A 20,206-nucleotide genomic window follows, 5' to 3' on the forward strand; every position below is an offset into this window, starting at 1 on the left:
AAATTGGTACCCGCCTGGGAGATTGGAACATCGGTGCATCGCTTCAACACGAATGCACCGGACGTCTTATCCTTTAGGCCACGACGACTTCACCACAGTCCGAGAGGATATTAATGGTTTGTACGATTGACAGGAGCTAAGCCTAGCTAAGAGCTTCCCAATCGCTTCAGAAGGAGACCTAACAACTCAAGAGCAGCTGCTCCGCAAATGACCTGCAAGGTTGGAAAAGGGTTGATTGCGGAATAGACAGAATTTTGGGCTCCATCTGATTTTTGTATTCTTTTCCAGTAGTAAAACCAGGAGTGAGCTACATGTTGCAGAGGACTCTTTTTAAGACTCTTCAAATCTCTCTCTAAGAGAAACATTTCGTAGCACACGGGAAAAACTCAGAGAAACGTTCATTCCAGAGCTGAATGGTACGTGGCAAAAATGTTATCTAGACAGCATTGCGGATCAGTGCAGAACCCATCAGAGATGAGCTTTGCTCCGGCAGGGAAAGTAGAAAGACACTTTTAAAAATTTTTTTTTTATTGCCACTGTAGGCAGACCAGCACGCGGCCCACCTAATGGTGAGTCATTACCGTCGCCCATGGAAGTCAACAACGCCAGGAACCGAGTCAAGCCGCTGCCTAAAACTGCCCATTTAGTTTTACTTGTGGCATCCGATTCTGTTCAGAACAATTTCAGATACATACATACACAATCATAGTTTTATGTCAAAAAATCCAGCTAAAATGGGCTATAATTTGAAATCAATCAGAAATTTCCATACAAACAAAAAAGCGAATTAATAAATACTTATTCACTTACATTTTTTATCAATACTCTCTTCCTCATAATCTCAGTTGGCTTCACAATTAAATTCTTATTGAAACTGGATAGTTGGAACTAGCTATATAATCTCTGCTTTCACGTTGTATCGTCTCGTTAGTTCGTGTTTAAATTTGACTTTATTTCCTGTATTACACTACATAAGACCGTAATGGTGAGCGACAGATAAAAAAGCCATAAAAATCACTCAAATTTTGAATTACAGAACTTTTATAGACACTTGTTGATTATTAGAAAATTCACTAGAAATAATTAATATAATATTTTAATAATGTACAACAACGTTCTAGTTCTAATGAAACTCAAACAATTACGAGTAACAACTAAATTCCTGTCCAAAATTTAGATATGAAATCGATTAGATAAGGATACGTTTTATCTATGGTGATTTGGAAAACGGAAGATTACGTTTTTTCGGTGCGATGAAATTTTGTGATTTTGAACGATAAGCGATCTTGTATTTTGTTTAAATGATGGATTTGCAGATGCTTGGTGTTAGTAGGTACCTACTCATAAACAATCTCGAGAGGCTCATCGTGACTGGTTAGGTAGATGGGAAAAGACCTCGGGGGCGCAACCCAATACGTTGGCCCGAACAGATCCGCACCGCTCTTGATTCCACATTTCACAACGCCCTCCACACCGCTAGAGACAAGAATGGATGGAGAAAGATCGTGCGTGCGAAGGTGATACAAAAGTGTGGTCACGACCCTCAGCAATGAGGAATACGACGCAAGGAGGAGGACTCATAAGCATCAGAACAAATTCTGTTAGCCGTCTAGGCTGTACTAATATTGATTTCCCTTTTACCCCCGTTTATTTGGTTGGTGATACCTCTTCAGCTTACGACAATATTTTAGATGGTTTTAATCAAACACCTAATTTATTTTTATTGCTTAGATGGATGGACCAGCTCACAGCCCATCTGGTGTTAAGTGATTACTGGTACCCATAGACATCTACGACGTAAAATGCGCCACCCACCTTGAGACATAAGTTCTAAGGTCTCAGTATAGTTACAACGGCTGCCCCACCCTTCGAAACGATACGCATTAGTGCTTCACCGCAGAAATAGGCGGAGTGGTGGTACCTAGCAGTGCGGACTCACAAGAGGTCCTACCACCAGCATCTAAGTAATCGGACATTTTATGATCATCATCGATATTTTTTTTATTTCCTATCCAATTTGTAATGGTCCATTAATGGTATTTAAACCAAATAGCCTTTCCCCCATCGATATACACTTTCATAGTGCCAAATTCATTTATTCGATTTTTAATATGAAAACCCATTTAATGTCAATTTCCAATATGATTTTAGACGCAGTGGGAACTTGCGACGTCATTATCTTTTTTTTATTGTCCTTGTAGGCAGACGAGCATATGACCCACCTAATGGTGAGTGGTTACCGTCGTCCATGGACTTCAGCAATGCTAGAAGTAGAGCCAAACCGCGTCCTACCGTTAAGTACTTTCAAAAACCGTGGAACGCTTCACGATTTTACGTGTCATCCTTCTATGTATCTGCCACAACTCTATAATTAGTTCATTAAGCAATTTTCAAAAGCGTTCCAATAAGATTTAAAATGAAAGGGGCCCGAACTGAAGATGTTTCTCAATTCATCAAACGCGGATTCTGAACGAACATTCCCACAGGAATAGAAATGTGTTTTAATTCGGCGCGTCCTGTTTCTCGAGAGGAAATTATCATTTGTCTTACAAGCGGCTCTGGATGCGGCTTGTAATCCGTTATGTTGTGTCTACGTGGTAAATAGGAAAAATAGTCAAGAATGACGTATAATTGCCTAATATTGAAGTCGAAGTTGATTTGAAGTCGTCGTGGCCTAACGGATAAGACGTTCGATGTATTCGTGTGTAGCGATGCACCGGCGTTCAAATCTCAGGCGGATACCAATTTTTCTAATGAAATACGTACTCAATAATTGTTTACGATTGATTTCCACGGTGAAGGAATAACATCGTGTAATAAAAATGAAACCCGCAAAATTATAATTTGCGTAATTACTGGTGGTAGGACCTCTTGTGAGTCCGCGCGGATGGGTACCACCACCCTGGCTATTTCTGCTGCGAAGCAGTAATGCGTTTCGGTTTGAAGGGTGGGGCAGCCGTTGTAACTATACTTGAGACCTTAGAACTTATATCTCAAGGTGGGTGGCGCATTTACATTGTAGATGTCTATGGGCTCCAGTAACCACTTAACACCAGGTGGGCTGTGAGTTCGTCCACCCATCTAAGCAATAAAAAAAATTATATATATTTTTTTTAACAAGAATCTCGATCCTGACCTAGAATCATACCTAAATTCCGTGGTAAAATCAGAAGACTTAAAAAAAAGGGTTGTAAAACTCCCTGGTTACATAAATTACACGTCACCTTGAAACTGATGTGCTCTATTAATTAATTTTGTTTTAATTGAATCTTTTAATTTATTATTTGGTTGCAAATAAGCTAATACACAGAAATTATTTCTCTTCGTGTCTCTGTCAACAGATTTCCTTTCTTTTGTTTCGTAGATGAGGGTATTTTCTTTTTTTGGAATAAGCTACTTACCTACTTAATTTAAATAACAAAAAAAAGTGAGTACGCACTTGTAGGTACCCCCACCCCGCCTGTTTCTGCCGTGAAGCAAAAATGCGTTGCGGTTTGAGGGGTGGGGCAGCCGCTGTAACTATAATGAGACCTTAGAACTAATATCTATAATCTAGAACTAATATCTATAGAATTAATATATAAAGGTGGGCGGTGTATTTACGTTGTAGATGTCTATGGGCTTCAGTAATCACTTAACACCAGGTGGGCTGTGAGCTCGTTCACGCATCTAAGAAAAAATAAATAATTAAATAACAAAAAAATATTACACAAAACGAATCTAAGCTTTGAGGCTTTGAGGTTATTGTGGTCGATTTTTAAACGTTTGACGATCAAAACTAATTTTAGGAGTAAAATATGTATGTACAATTATCTCTGGAAAATACCAGCAGACAGAGTTACATAAAAAATATTGAGTACGTGATTCCTTTGTTTGTCTATTTCTGTTATTTTAACTATGGCAATAAATCTGTTATTATTCAATGCGTTGCGTTTCACGCTCCCTCTAGTTAAGAGAGTCGTGACGGCAACGAAGCAATGAAATGTCACAATTAATTGACGGGTTTTATGTTCTGCGATGTTCTCGGATATTTTTGGAAGGTCTCTGTCTCTTTTTAGATGTTCCGTAGTTCGGACAATGTTAAGATTTCGTTATTTTAGAGTTTTAATGAATATATGCTTTTCTATATCCGTAGGTAAACTCAAGGACCACTCAATATTAAGTGGATACTGGACACGATAATGTAGCGACGTTTTATAGTTTTAAAAGGTACTAGTGGCCCCGCAGTAGTCGAAATTCGACTATAATTAATTGAAATTATAAGTTTGAACATTATTACGGTTCTATTGTCAAAGAATATTATACTTCTATAATCACAGATTTCGCCAAGACTACGCTTTAGACAAATATTAACAAAGACAAAAAATATTTGATCTATTCTCAATTGGACCATAGACTTTATGCAATAAGAAAATGCATGTGTGTGTGTGTGTGTGTTTCAAATATATGGTAGTGTGTGTAATGTTTTCTTTATTGATTTAATGTATCTTTTATGCATTATTTTAAAAAAATATTAGCATTGTGCACTCCTTCTCTATATTCTCTGTAAGTGTGGGAAATTTCATACTCCTCCGTTCGCGTAATTTTCGTAAAAAGGAGTACAAAGGTTTTGGTTCACGTATTAATATATAGATTATTGTACATGAGAGTCTATTATCTAATGAATCGAAACCCATGACTATATATTTTAATTTTTACAATAATGTGTCTCTTTAATGTCTCAAAATGAAATCTATGAACTGTTAACATCGCAGTGTCAGCCGCTCATCCTGTGTGATACTCTCCAAACGCGCACCGGAAGACATTATTCGTTAATGTTATAGGCGAATCATGATGATTGATAAATACATTAGAGTGATATTTAAACATTTACATGATTGTGTTTCGAGGCTATTAGAAGAAATAGAAGACTTCCGTGAACAAGAAACGTTTAAAAATTGTCGTAAATTGAAATTTTATTAAGTGCGCGCTGTGAAAAAGTAAGTCTGTTTTTCGATAATCCGCAGATCTCGTTAGGCTGTGCCTTATTACTGATGTCCGTGAATGACAGCAACATAAGATTTTTTTTTGTTCTACCCATGGTGATAACCTTGAGAGGCTATTTCAGCGTAACCTTAACTAGTAGGTGAGCTCACTGGGCTCAAACCCGACGACGTTGCTAACACGAACACTAGCAAGAGTCGTGCTTCGCAGAATCTACCACCGGATCGGAAACGCAACCCACTGAGAAGGTCCGGCGAGAAGCTCAGTGGGCTGTGTTTGTGGGTTAATTTACTCGTCGAGCCCTTCGTCGCAAGCGACGTGTTCGACGGGAACGATGACCGGTGCTTGAGGTATCTAAAAGCACCGTTAGTGGATCGGGAGGATCCGAAATGACGTGTTTTGGGCGACGTCGAATGCTTTCCATTCTGTCCGCAGGATCGGGAATGGGACTTAAGACTTCGATGGACTACGTAAGGTTTTTCGTTTTTAATGTGCCCATTGTATTGTGTTTGTCGATTTGTCACTGATTTCCTTTACGGGGCAACGCAAAGCCGCCGTCACCCGAAACATGTCTTGTCGGATCCCCCGGATTCACTTTCGGTGAGTTTAAGACCCTCAGACACAGATCGCCTTTCTCGTCAAACCCGTCGACTATGACGAAGTGTTCGACGAGCGAACTGACCTATAGACACAGCCCACTGACTTTCTCGCCGGATCTTCTCAGTGAGTCGCGATTCCGATCCGGTGGTAGATTCTGCGAAGCACGGCTCTTGCTAGGGCTAGTGTTAGCAAATTCTCTTAGGTTGAGCCCGTGAGCTCACATACCCGTCCGTGCGGACCTAGAATATCCTCTTAGGCTACCAGCGAAGTAGGGGAAAAAACTGATTTCCAAACGACAGGACCGATATTGCCTTATTTATTATTTTGTATGTAAACGAGTGGGTTACATTTAAAACTAGACCTCTTAGGCGGCGCTGCAAAAATTTTTGAGATTTTTCCAAGACGAGACATCGTCGTGGACATAGTGTTTTGGTGGATCATTATCATCATTGTCCTATAGCAGTCCACTGCTGGACATAGGCTTCTTACTGGTGGTAGGACCTCTTGTGAGTACGCACGCGTATGTACCACCACCCTGCCTATTTCTGCCGTGAAGCAGTAATGCGTTTCGGTTTGAAGGGTGGGGCAGCCGTTGTAACTATACTGAGACCTTAGAACTTATATCTCAAGGTGGATGGCGCATTTACGTTGTACATATCTATGGGTTCCAGTAAACACTTAGCACCAGGTGGGCTGTGAACTCATCCACCCATCTAAACAATTAAAGAAAAAAAATTACACGCCACTGAGCATGATCCTCGGCTTCTCTCATCCAACCCTTTCCAGCTACCCTGCACACATCGTCACTCCACGGAGCTGAGGGGGTCCTGCAATACGTTTGTGAATTCGCGGTCTCCACTCAAGAACACGTTTACCCCAACGATTATCGTTTCTCTGGCTAATATGACCAGACTATTGCCGCTTCACCTTACTAATAATGAATACACCTTTCGATCGTCTGTGACGTCACACTTTTCACCAATTTACCATGAAAATAACAAACGGGACTTACCTCTTCAATCGACGATGAGAACAAGCCCGAACTGTGAACAAAGACAAGGTTAATCATTAAAATGCAACTTCAGACCAATTAGATCTTAAGATTAAACACATAAGATTGAATATCGTACAAATTACCACACTGTAAATATCAAAGTGAAATTGATTCAACATTCTCAATAACGATCTTTTTTTATGAAGCTAATAATTTCTGTAAATAATTAATCTAAATATGTAATCTAACAGGTGAGATGCAAAGAAAAGGTAAAAAAACCTATGCCTGAATCAGTTTAGAATTGTGTCTCTATCATATTGGACAAATGACATTAGACCATAAGGTTGTGAAGTGAAGGTTTAGCTTGACGCGAAAGAATGCTACAATTCTTGAGACTTGATTTCAAATATTTGTTATTCAAATCCCTTTTAATTCATATTGATATTGTTTTTGTATTGCCATCCATTTCCTATCAATGCTTACGGCCCTGATGGTAAATGCTTAAACCCACTAAGTTTCTCGCTGGATCTTCTCAGTGGGTCGCGATTCCGATCTTGTGGTAGATTCAGTGAAACACTGCTCTTACTAGGGTCATTGTTGGCATTTTGAGCCCGTGAGCTCACATACCGGTCCGTGAGTAATCGCTTAGGTTACCAATGATTAGGGAGGGGAGGAAAAATGCTTATAACTATCGCCAATGCCACGTAAAAAGCCAAGCGCTGCCCACGCTATTATTAGAAGTACGCTCGAAAAAAGATATGTTATAGCGATACGACAATTTCGGTGTATTCCGAAAGCCCTTGTCGGCTGTTATCGAAAGCTTTCAGCTTTCACGTTATCATCCATTTGGTTTTTTCCACGTAATTACCATTTCGAAGCTTTTACATCGTTTATTAATCGGATAAAATTTCCGTGTTCACGAACGATTTGTACAGTCCAGGGACGTGTAATGAAACTTGGGAATGTAATTGTGTCATTTCTAGGACAGTGGTCTGACTGACTCAGGAGCAGAGATGTCCATCGAAACATTTTTTTTTCCTCCCTAAGCTGATAGCCTTGAGAGGCTATTTCAGCGGAATCTTAACTAGTAGGTGAGCTCACGGGGCTCAAACCTGACGACGTTGCTAACACGAACCCTAACAAGAGCCGTGCTTCGCAGAATCTACCACCGGATCGGAAACGCGACCCACTGAGAAGATCCGGCGAGAAACTCAGTGGGCTGTGTCTGAGGGTTAATTTACTCGTCGAGCCCTTCGTCGCAAGCGACGAGTTCGACGAGAACGGTGACCGGTGCTTGAGGTACCTAAAAGCACCGTTAGTGGATCGGGAGTATCCGAAATAACGTGTTTGGGGCGACGTCGACTGCTTTCCATTCTTTCCGCAGGATCGGAAATGTAGTTGCCGGCGGCCACGATGAGAGGGTTCTCGTGTCGTGCCGCTTTATCGAAGTGCATCGAAACAAGGACTAGGTCTTGGACGATTATCGAACGTATTTTCTTAGCGGTAAGCTACAGTTTCAGACGAGAAATCCAGGTTGTTCTACGCGATATCATTTGATAGACGTCGCCACTTCACAATACCGAGGGTCATTGTGATTTCTGTGGACTAGTTCACGAGACAAACGACCAGAATGTCTCTGACCACACACGAGGTCGAAGAGTATATTGCAAAACAGATGGGACATTAGTATCCCACAATGCAACAAGCTAACAGCTACCCATTCCCACAGCGTCGCGACATTCAGCGGAAACGCAATGACCTTTCTGAACCGATGCCTAAAAATATTAATCTATTAAAAGAAAACAATAAAACGAGTTGTTTTATGTATACGCGTTTCGAGTTTATGACCGTCTACAATTTTGTTTTCTATAAGATTGTCTTGGGAATTCGTTGCTGCTGATATTATATTTCAAAGTCGTCGTGGCCTATAGGTTAAGACGTCAGGTGCATTCGTATCTAACGATGCAACGGTGTTCGAATCCCGCAGGCGGGTACCAATTTTTCTAATGAAACACGTACTTAACCAACGTTCACGATTGATTTCCACAGCGAAGGAATAACATCGTGTAATAAAAATAATACCCGCAAAATTATTATTAGAGTAATTATTGGTGGTAGGTAGGACCTCTTGTGAGTCCGCACGGGTAGGTTCCGCCGCTCTGCCTATTTCTGCCGTGAAGCAGTAATGCGTTTCGATTTGAAGGATGGAGCAGCCGTTATAACTTTACTGAGACCTTAGAACTTGCGTCTCAAGGTGGGTGGCACGTTTGCGTTGTAGATGTTTCTGGGCTTCAGTAACCACTTAACACCAGGTGAGCTGTGAGATCGTCCACCCATCTAAGCAACCGGATATAGATAGGTTAATTGAAAACAAAAAACGCCTTATCGTGCCAAAGAAACGGATTGAATTTGGAAATGTTACAACAATGCACATTAATTAAGGAAATAATTGCAAACGTTCAACATAGAAATAATCGGGGAATGAAAACGCGTTGCTTTGAAGCACGAATCATTTTATATTCGCAGAAGAATCATTTTAAAGTTAAATTTGGGAACTCCTTGATTTTGCTGGTGCATGAAGCAAATAATCAAATGGTCGTGACTATTGCGAAAGTTATGAAGTCTGAATTGCGATCAGACTTAAGGGTGCGCAGGGAAGCTTTAGAATCTATGACACTTTCTCTGGCTAGTCCTTTTCATTCGAACTCTGCAGTTTATTTATTGACCTTGTAGGCAGACGAGCATAAGGCCCACCTGATGGTGGCCGGCCTATTTCTGCCGGGAAGCAGTAATGCCTTTCGGTTTGAAGGGTAGGGCAGCCGTTGTAACTATACTGAGACCTTAGAACTTATATCTCAAGGTGGGTGGCGCATTTACGTTGTAGATGTCTATGGGTTCCAGTAACCACTTAAAACCTCGTCCACTCATGTAAGCAATAAAAAAAAACCTTTCCTATCTTAATAATCTTAATACCGGTGCATTGATAAAATCAATCTGGCTGCCCCAGGGTAATGCATGTTTCTATATACAGATCGCAGTCTGGCACACTCGAAGTCCGAATGCGTAGTTGCAAGTCATTTCATCTTTACGCGATTCCCATTCGGTTGTAGATTCAGCGAAGCACTGCTCTTGTTAGGGCTAGTGTTAGCAAATTCTCTCAGGCTTGGAGCCCCGTGAGCTCGCCTACACTGCCCTACACATCCGGTGAAGCCAGAACCGCACGAGGCTACAGACAGTAAGGTGAGCAAAAAAACATCTTTATGAATTTTAAGGACTTATCCGACGGATCATCAGTTCCTTCATTATGTTCATAATATTCCTAACGTCCATGACGGGTACAACTCACCAACAGATAAGTCGTATACACAAGAAATAAAATAAAGTAACATTTAAAATGGGTGTAAAATAACAAATTTAATGAGTAATTCTTTTTAATTGATATGGATGATCTTTGACAATGACGTCATTTCTTTATCGAGAGTTTCTCGAGTTTTACTATTATTTAAAATTAAATAAAGCACACCGTTTTCCTTGAACTTTTATCCGGTGAAGCCACATTAACCACTCGAGACTACAGACAGTAAGGTGAGCAAAAAAACATCTTTATGAATTTTAAGGACTTATGAGACGGATCATCAGTTCCTTCATTATGATCCTGGTATTCCTAAGGTCTATGACGGTTACAACTCACCAACAGATGAGTCGTATACACAAGATATAAAATAAAGTAACATTTTGATTTTTGTTTTGTTTTTTTTCTTAAATTTTTGGTTTTGTTTTCGGGTTCACCATTTAATTTGATTTTTATTTTGTTTTTTCTTAAATTTTTATAATTTACTAATTTTACTAATTTATATCATATTCTGAGTATGTACACACGTACGGAGTCTTCATTCCCGCAAAGAACCAAAGGGAAACGGGGGTGACTGAAAATCAGCGCTGTTCAATTTATCAACCTTGAACAGCAATAGCTGAGCCACCTCCTTTTGCCTTTTTCTCTTTTTTTTGCTTTTCTTTTTTTTGTATTTCATTTTATGATGTGAAAGGCAATAAATGATCTTTATTATTATTATTATTTAAAATTCGATATAAGATAATAAATTTAATGAGTGATTCTTTTTAATTCATATGGACGATCTTTGACAATGACGTAATTCCTTATCGAAAAGTTTTTCGTATTTTACTATTAATTAAAATGATTTATTTAGGTATGTTCAAATTTATTTATTATGATTATTTAAAATTAAATTAAGCACACCATTTTCCTTGTTTCTTTTTTCTATTTTTTTGATTTTTTGTGTTTTGATATATTAAAAAAAAGTTATAGCACTTACCAACACCAGAGACTGTCCTGCTTCTCTTTCGGCCTTCCAATCATTTTATTGGTATCACTCACTTACTAACTTAGCATATTTTTTTTATTGTCTTTTATCTGACAACTAGTCGTATCGATATTACTAAATTTATGTACTTTGTGGTTGAATTGACTAATTAAATCCGTACAATCCGTTGTCAATCCGTTTGTCAATACACTGAACGGGTGGTCTGCGGTTTTGGCTGACCCGACTTTACAACATATCTATTAGAACGATTCCTTCCAATAAAACACTTGTTATTAATTTATTATAAGATTTTTTTTTAGTGGCGTTTCATTTGCGATAGTTCTAGTGTTACAACACCGCGACGTGACCTTTGACACATGAGGTCGAAATTTCACTTAAGCCGCGACTGTCCAATCTTAAAACCGGAATGTTTGTTTGCTTGCCAGCAGAAATAGGCGGAATGGTTGGTAATTTTTTATAGCTTAGATGGGTAAACGAGCTCACAGTCCACCTGGTGTTAACGGTTACCGGAGCCCATAGACGTCTATATAACCTCAATGCCGGCACCCACCTCGAGACACGAGTTTTAAGGCCTCAGTATCAACAGTACAATTTGCTGACAGGCTGCCCCGCCCTTCAAACCGAAACGCATTACTGCTTCACGGCGGAAATAGGCAGAGTGGTGGTACCTATCCGCGCGGACTCACAAGAGGTCCTACCACCAGTTTGTACAATCTTATTAGTTAATATTTCTCCGTTTCTCCGCTCCGCTGCCTCGCTCTGCTCTGGTGGACAGGTACCCTTATGGATGGATTGTTATAGGGCTTTATCTATTCACAGGGTGGTATGTGAAAATCTCCGAACGCGTTCCCGTACAGCATCAAAATCACAAAACGAATCACTATCGACAAACACAAACACGTTCGTCCTGATAACGCAAACACTATACTGATATTAAATCGTAATATGACATTGAGCGAAAACAGGTTACGTAAAAAAAAAAAAACTTATAAATATATTGACAAAAGTTGAATTGATGATATTTTTTGTTGAGATTATATTCGAATGAAGGTTCTTCCTTTCTGACTTGTTTTTTTATCGGAATATTATGCTCATTGTTTTCTTCTGTCTTATCGAGTTTTGCTTTTACCTACCTATTCTAGTAAGCCGAAGAGGTCATACTAGATTCATCGAGGAAGTAGATGAGTTCACGGGGCTCTAACTTAACGAATTTGCTAACACTAGCCCTAGCAAGAGCAGTAGAATTTATTTATTTATTGCTTAAATGGATGGACGCGCTCATAGCTCACCTGGTGTTAAGTGGTTACTGGAGCCCATAGACATTTACGACGTAAAGGCGCCACCCACCTTGAGATATAAGTTCTAAGGTCTCAAGTATAGTTACCACGGCTGCCCCACCCTTCAAACCGAAACGCATTACTGCTTCACGGCGGAAATAGGCGGGGTGGTGGTACCTACCCGTGCGGACTCCCAAGAGGTCCTACCACCAGTGATTACGCAAATTAAATTTTTTTGCGGGTTGGAATTTTATTACACGATGTTATTCCTTCACCGTGAAAGTTAATCGATGGCGCATCTATACAGTTCAGAAAACTAATATGTGTTTTTCCAGTTCCAGCTTTTGGTTTCCAGGTTTGTGTCTATAATCGGTTCCAATAAGCCACGATTCCATCACCAGAGTATCGTTTTCGATGTACTCGCGGCGCGGAAACCGGTTCTTTAAGCCGGTTAGCTGAATGACGTATACCTTTGCTATCTCAATAATCATAATACCGGTGCATTGATAAAATCAAAAACAGATTGATCGATACGTTTCCGATATAAGGTGTATTACACATGTTCACACATATATACAAATAAAAAATTGTAGATATTTCTAGAGGTTTAAGAAAAATTAATCCTATTTTTAGAATTTGGTCTCGCGTTTTTTTATTTATACTTATTGTACACAAAAAGAAAATACAATGTGCTTTATAGAGCAAAAGTCTTTGTCCAGGCGTGAAGTACCGTTTGGCTCTGTTGAGGACTCCCAGCATTTTGGACGCCAACTTGGCTTTGCCTTCCAAATGACTCCGAAATTGGACATCGCTCGAAATGTCGACCCCAAGTATCCCGATACTCCCGGAAGGTTGCAGGGATACTCCTTGGAATTGCGGCGCCATGACAAAGGGGTCCTTCTTCGCAGTGAACGCGCAAACTTGTGTCTTTATCGGGTAGAATTGAACCAAGTTCAATTCACCCCATTCGGAGACTCGCCCCAGAGAGTTCTCCACTTCAGACACAAGTTTTGATCGTCTCTCTTGCACCATGCTCCGAGAGAGGCTCTGATGGCCGATATCTCGCGCATCCCCCGTGCTGTCATCCGCATAGCAATGCATGCCATCAATAGACAGCATGTCATTGATATACAGGATGAAAAGCGTTTAACACAAAGTGGGCCGTGAGCTCGACCACCTAAATAATAAATAAAAAAAATGTGTTAAATTCTTTTAACATTTCTTTCTGACGCAACCACTTCTACTTATCTTAACAATAACGTAACTTATGAATAATAATGATGCATTGTTTGCATTCTTACTCAATGTTAGCACGTTTTCTAGTACGCTAGGATAACGCGAGGCGCGTGCTTCGAATTTAACTATCAAAACTATTCATTTCTCGATATTTCAACTGAATTTTTACCTTATTCCACTAGCTAATTTTTTTTTCGTTCGTACCTACGCTGAGAGCCTTAAGAGAGTATTTCAGCTTCTTGACGTGTTGGTGAGCTCACGGGACTCAACATTCCCAAACACGTCATATTGGATCCTCCCAATCCACTAACGGTGCTTCTAGGTACCTCAAGCACCGGTCATCGTTCTCGTCGAACCCGTTGCTTGCGACGAAGGGATTGACGAGTAAATTAACACAGCCCACTGAGTTTCTCGCCGGATCTTCTCAGTGGGTCACGTTTCCGATCCGGTAGTAGATTCTGCGAAGCACGGCTCTTGCTAGGGTTCGTGTTAGCAACGTCGTCAGGTTTGAGCCCCGTGAGCTCACCTACTAGTTAAGGTTACGCTGATATAGCCTCTCAAGGCTCTCAGCTTAGGTAGGAAAAAAAGAGACTAAAACCGAGTGTGTTACTAACACTTTTCAATTAAAATTTTCATTTTAATATTTCCGACATTTACGAATATTTTACAGTTTTTGTGGTCGCCGTCGTCCATGTAATATAAAATGTAAATAACAAGTGTAAAAGTATTTTAAATTAATCATAAATTCGTTCGGAAATCACTACAACTTAACGTTTTCAATTAAAAGTTTCATGTTAATATTTCCGACATTTTCGAATATTTTACAGTTTTCGTGGTCGCCGTCGCGTCGTTCATGTAATAAAACATAAATAATAAGTGTAAAGTATTTTAAATTAATTAAAAATTCGTTCGGAAATCACCGCAGCTTAACATTGTCAATAAAAAAAAAACATTTTAATATATCTAACATTTTCGAATAAATATTTTACAGTTTTTTATTGGTTTCACGGACAAATTAGGCATCCTTTCGATATAATGGCGAGCACGAATTACTTTGGACGCTTTATGTGTGTCTGACCGTAACTATTCAATTTCCAACGCACAACGCTAAATTGCTGGTGATTTAAGCTGATTGATTCAATTCGTGCATGATCGTGTGACATCAGCTCTCAATTGCTTTGATTTATTAGGGTCACGTGGGTAATGATAAGATATATAACTACACTAAAATTGCTCGAGGTTTTTGAGATCTTGCTCGGTCCGTAGACAGATAATATGCAAATGTTTCTTTTTTTATGATTGAAGGATTACCGGAGGCCTTTCCTGTTTCACCAGGACAGGTGGGCGAGCAGAGGCTCAGCCAGGAGGGGTGGGATTTGCTAACAGCTACCCGAGCGCCTCCAAAGGAGACCTAACAACTCAAGAGCAAATGCTTCGCGAACGACTCTTTTTTTTTATTGCCTTTGTAGACAGACGAGCACACGGCCCACCTGATGGTGAGTGGTTACCGTCGCCCATGGACTTCAGCAATGCCAGGGGCAGAGCCAAGCCGCTGCCTACAACTACTACCGGATCAGAATCGAATGTGCAAATGTCTTCTAGGTCGAAGCCTTAATTATCAAATATTTATATCAAACTTGTAAATGCAATTTAGAATAATGATATCGAAGGGTGAAAAGCTATTTGTTTTAAGCGATATTTCGCTTAATACGCATCATTTATCTTTGTAATTAAAGATGCGTTTTATTTGGTAGTTAATATCAACAATTCGATGTTTTAATTGAACTTTAACTACATTGGCAACATTAGATGTTTACCTTTTTATTTTTATTGCTTAGATGGGTGGACGAGGTCACAACCCACCTGGTGTTAAGTGGTTACTGGAGCCCATAGGCATCTATAACCTAAATCCGCCACCCACCTTGAGATATAAGTTTTAAGGTCTCAGTATAGTAACAACGGCTCATCCAAATAGCTGAATACGTTTTTTTTTTGTTATGATATTTTAAGTTATTTGTTATGTACAACATAACATATGTGTAAATTTGTTTTTATTTATTTATTTGCTTACATCCGGAGCCGAGCTCTCGGCCGACCTTATAGCAAGAGGTTACTGAAGCCGATAGAAACCGCGAGGTCAACTCTGCTGCCCTCGTTGAGACGTGAGGTTGAAATTTCAATTGTATGACTGTCCCTTTCGTTTTGACTCAAACCAACCATGCCACTAAAACTCTAATTGAATATGCAATTTCGAAAAGGGCACATGTCGCCTATTTTGTCAAAGAGAGAGAGAGAGAGAGAGAGTATTCTTTATTGTACACCAAAAAACAAATAAACAGTGCGACAGTCAAATACGTTTTTTCATAATAATATGCATGTAGTTTTGAGGCTTACCTACACCCATTTTATAATAATCATCCCAGTAATTTTCAATTGCTAATTAACACTAAAATATATCTCAAAAGTTAATATTGTAAATTTTACACTGCTTTAGAAAATAATCAGTTTTTTTTTTTCATGTCCTAAACATTATACATTTTCAGAGATGTGCCCTTTTCGAAACAGCACATTCAATTTATTAACATACTAAATCAAATTAACCGCTTTTTTTTTCACTTCAAAAAACCGTTCCCGAAATCGAATTAAGGTCCAGTTTCGTTTGGCAAATCGATAAATAGTTCGTAGAGATATAACCCTTAAATCGTTTACTAGCGCGTCTCAGCTGTACTGTATACGCGAGCATACTGCCTTATCTTATCGAGCGAATTGCAAAATATACATTACTAGAACCAGACTTTTGTTCGTATGTTCAAAGGAATTTGTGACGTAACGCTTCAGTACACAAAAACGTTATTTGCTTGTGTCGTGCAGTTATTACGTTTTGGATTAATGTGTCAACGATGTTGACAATATTTTTTTTTTTGTTTGCCTATGTGACCTGTCTGTCGCACTTGTGCGGTAACTACAGCCGGGGGCCATGTTGTTTTTTTTGTCTTTTTCTAAAGTTAATATTAGGGTTGTCAGTCTGAAAAAATATATATTTGGATAGTGTATTTCGTGAATTGTTTGATTCTGTTCATTCAGCAGGGTTGAACATGTAATAACGGTAGCTTTATTATTTATTATTAGCTAAGCTTAGGCTTTATTATTAGTCTTTTAGCCATTATTATTATATTTAGCATCTGTGTTCAGAGTCACAGATATGGAAAATTAAATAAAGTCGCTGGATGGTTTCTCGGGTTTCTCTAAAAAATCCACCGAAGTCTCAGTAAATAAACAATATTTTACTGAGATTTTATCTCATGTATTAACGAGATGCCTTTCATTAAGTTTTAACCTCATTGATTACAGTCCCATATATGTATGCACCTATTTATCTATTGAAGATTTTACTAAACTTGTCACTGGCAACATTGGAATAGCAAGACAGCAATTGCCATACTAAAAAAAAAAAGAAGAAAAGTGTTCATTATACTTTAGAGAAATCACGTACAGATTGTGTAGTGAGGAGGAGTGAAGTTGTGTGACTTGTTTCATTTTGTCTATTTAGTGTTTCTTCAGGTTTAAATGTGTAATTACTATGGTGGTTTATTAACTGTTTAGTATCTGTGAAAGTGCACAAATGTGGGGAAATGAAACAAAGCGGCTGGATGTAACCACCATTTTACTAAGATTATATTTTATCCTATATCATCTCATTTCATTTAATTTCATCCCAGTTGATTAATGTCTCAAATTAATCATCTTCATTTCATTTCACTCCATATTACAATTTTTCATAAATATAAGAATATAAATTAAAATAAGACATGACTTAAAGGTCTTAGTTACCATGTCTAAAATCCCTTAAAAAAAATCGGTTGTCTGTAAAGTCGGTTTACTGACGATAGTTGAACGTGACAACGTCATAAAAAAAACACTGATGGAATGGTTTCATTTTTCAATTATCGCAATTATCGTTGCTATAAACAATTGACACCACATAACACTTTTCACTGAACTTCATACTTGACGAAAACATGTAAATGTATTATTGTATAGCAGCTGTCCACGTGGATGCATCGCTCACTCAAGTAGGAGAGAGACAGATGTCGAACGCTGCTGAACGCGGAGGCCGATTGTGCCTCTTCGTCGCTCGTTGCGCGCTCTCGCTTGCACTTCAAGCCTTAAATGGAACGCCTCAGAGCGAGGTAACGCCGCATGAGTCATGTTTTTTCGTGCGTGCACCCGGCTCCATCGAATTATAAGACGTTGTCACGTCAAAAACATTAATATACTTTGTCTTTATTATTATTTGCCTATAGTGTAGCCTTGGCGAAATCTGTGACTATAGAAGTCTTTGAAAATAGAACCATAATAATATTCAAACTTATAATTTCAATTAATTATAGTCGAATTCCGACTACTGGGGGACCTATCATAGTATTTGTTAAAATATTCTCACTCACCTCTCGTCGAAGACGGAACAGTTTCCGATGAAGCTGTCATCCATGACGCTGGAGTCCTCTGGCGCCCTCCCGCCCCCCTCTCCGGGCGATCCCCCCTCCCCGAGGTCTCCTTCGAAGGACCTCTCCCTGTACTTCTGGTCCCACAATTTCTTCGTTTCGTCTTGTGCTCTTCTCTTTAGCTCCGATATCTTCTCTCTCTCGTTTTCTATCACTTGGCATCCTAAATTTTCAATTATTATTATATTGCAAAATTATAATTATTATGACATTGTTCGTATGTGTACATGTATAGTATATATGTGTGTGTATATATATATTTAAATCGCTTTTAGGGATAAGACCGCCAATTGTACTTTTTTTTGTATTTAATGTTTCACATTGTTTACTCATTTTGTGTACAATAAGGAACACTATCTTTCTCTCTCTCTCTCTCTCTTCTCTCTCTCTTTAAAGATGTTAATTGCTCATATTCTTACAAGTGAACCGTACATAGTTCTCACATTAGACATATGCATACAGGTAAACAATCCCACGGCTCATCTAGTGTTAAGTGGTTACCGAAGCCAGTGGACATTACAGCGCGAATGCCGTCGCCCAACTTGAGACATGAGGTCCAAATGTCAATGGTACAGTATAATGCCCGTCTCATTATACAATCGCAATGAATGAATGTTTCGCCGCAGAGATAGGCAGGACGGTGGTGTCGGTGTTGTCGTCTTGATATGTGTTTTTTTATTGCTTAGATGGGTGGACGAGCTCACGGCCCTCCTGGTGCTAAGTGGTTACTGGAGCCCATAGACATCTACAACGTAAATGCGCCACCCACCTTAAGATATGAATTCTAAGGTCTCAGTATAGTTACAACGGCTGCCCCACCCTTCAAACCGAAATGCATTACTACTTCACGGCAGAAATGGGCAGGGTGGTGGTACCTACCCGCGCGGACTCACAAGAGGTCCACCAGTAAGACCAGTAAGTGACCCTCACCTTGCTCCTCGAGCATCTCCAGTCGCTTTCTCTCCACCTCCATGAGGCTGTCCAGGGTCCTCTTGCCTAGCGTGTTCATATCGGCGTCGGTAGGCAGTATGGGCGCGTCCGTCGTCACCCGCGAGATCCTGTCGATGTCGTCCTGCGAGGGCACCCGGCCGCCGTCCACCACGCCGGGCTCGTCGCCGCAGCTCCTCCTGTGCAGCCCCCCAACCCCCCCCGGGGGATGCGCCTTGTCCGGCGACAATGACTTGGCCTTGACGTACTTGTTGTCATTCGTGACCGGTTTCGCGTTCTTCACGTAACGGTTCTTGGCCTCGACTTCATCCGTCCCGCGGCGTCTACCAAACGAGTCCCTCTTCATGATCTTCCCGAGCGCGGCAAACGTCGGTATTTTTGATGAGGAGCTGCTTTTGACTGGACCAGGCTCCTTTTTGGTCTTCGAGTGCCTTAAACTGTTGAACCGGTCGAAATCGGAGTCTGAGTTCTGGATGTTATGCAGCAGATTCTCGTTGAGGCTCTGCGTCATGACGTCGGCCCGGACGTCTGGAGGGCGGATTTTCTTTTTCCGCTTCAGCGAATCGAAGTTCCTTTCCCAAAATCCTTTCTTCTCTTTCGAAGAAGTGGAAGACTTAGACGGACTTTCGCTGTCGGAGTTGCGCGGGGAGGACCGGGCGGCGTCCGTGAGGGGGGCGCTGTGAGGGGACCGCCTGCCCCCCGCGCCCCGCAGCGTCCTCATCTCCCCCTCTACGACCTGCAGCCTGGCCGTAAGCTCCTCAACTTGGGTGAGGAGCTTGACGTACTCCGAGTGGAGAACCTTGGTCTCGTCCAAGGCCGACGTCATGTTGCTATTGGCTTCGGATTTTAAAGTCAAGATGCGCGTTTTCTGAGCGTCAATTTTCTTCGTCAGAACGTTTATTTCGTTCTGAATGTCTTCTTTATTCGACAGCCTGAATGGAAAATTATGTTTCAATTCGAGTTTTAGTACGAGACGTAATTAGTGTTTTAAGTGAAGTAGTTAATACTAGATTTATTGGTTTAATTTCACATATATTATAGAATTTTTATTATTTCCTATATTCCGAAAAAATCTACAGTCTTCGCGGTTACATATTTGGATATTGTTGACGTTATGATAAGTATTAAGCGTGGACTGTATATTGTTTATGAAATATTTATTTAAACTTCTTAATATAATTATTAAAGACTTAATATAAGGAAACATAAAAATGCGTTGCTCTTGGAGGTTGGATTTGAAAGAGAAAAAGTGTCATGGCGGACGTCGATCGCTGATATTTTGACGTTCAGAAACTGAACTACCGTCATATTTTTTTAAAA

The 20,206-nt window shown here is 39.9% G+C and overlaps 1 protein-coding gene across 6 annotated transcripts in view; it reads right to left on the bottom strand.

Moving 5' to 3' along the window:
- Positions 1-20,206, bottom strand: part of LOC101746092 (pleckstrin homology-like domain family B member 1) — a 120,909-nt gene that overhangs the window by 18,293 nt on the left and 82,410 nt on the right. For all 6 annotated transcript variants that reach the window (XM_062675596.1, XM_021346370.3, XM_062675597.1 and 3 more), the window contains 3 exons: positions 18,869-19,818; positions 17,882-18,101; positions 6,596-6,626 (listed from right to left, as the gene is read on the bottom strand). In XM_062675596.1, coding sequence (XP_062531580.1) covers positions 6,596-6,626; positions 17,882-18,101; positions 18,869-19,818 — 1,201 coding nt within the window. The remainder of the gene's footprint in view (positions 1-6,595; positions 6,627-17,881; positions 18,102-18,868; positions 19,819-20,206) is intronic.

Source organism: Bombyx mori, chromosome 24 (assembly GCF_030269925.1).
Source record: "Bombyx mori chromosome 24, ASM3026992v2".
In the NCBI taxonomy this organism is placed as follows: Eukaryota; Metazoa; Arthropoda; class Insecta; order Lepidoptera; family Bombycidae; genus Bombyx; species Bombyx mori.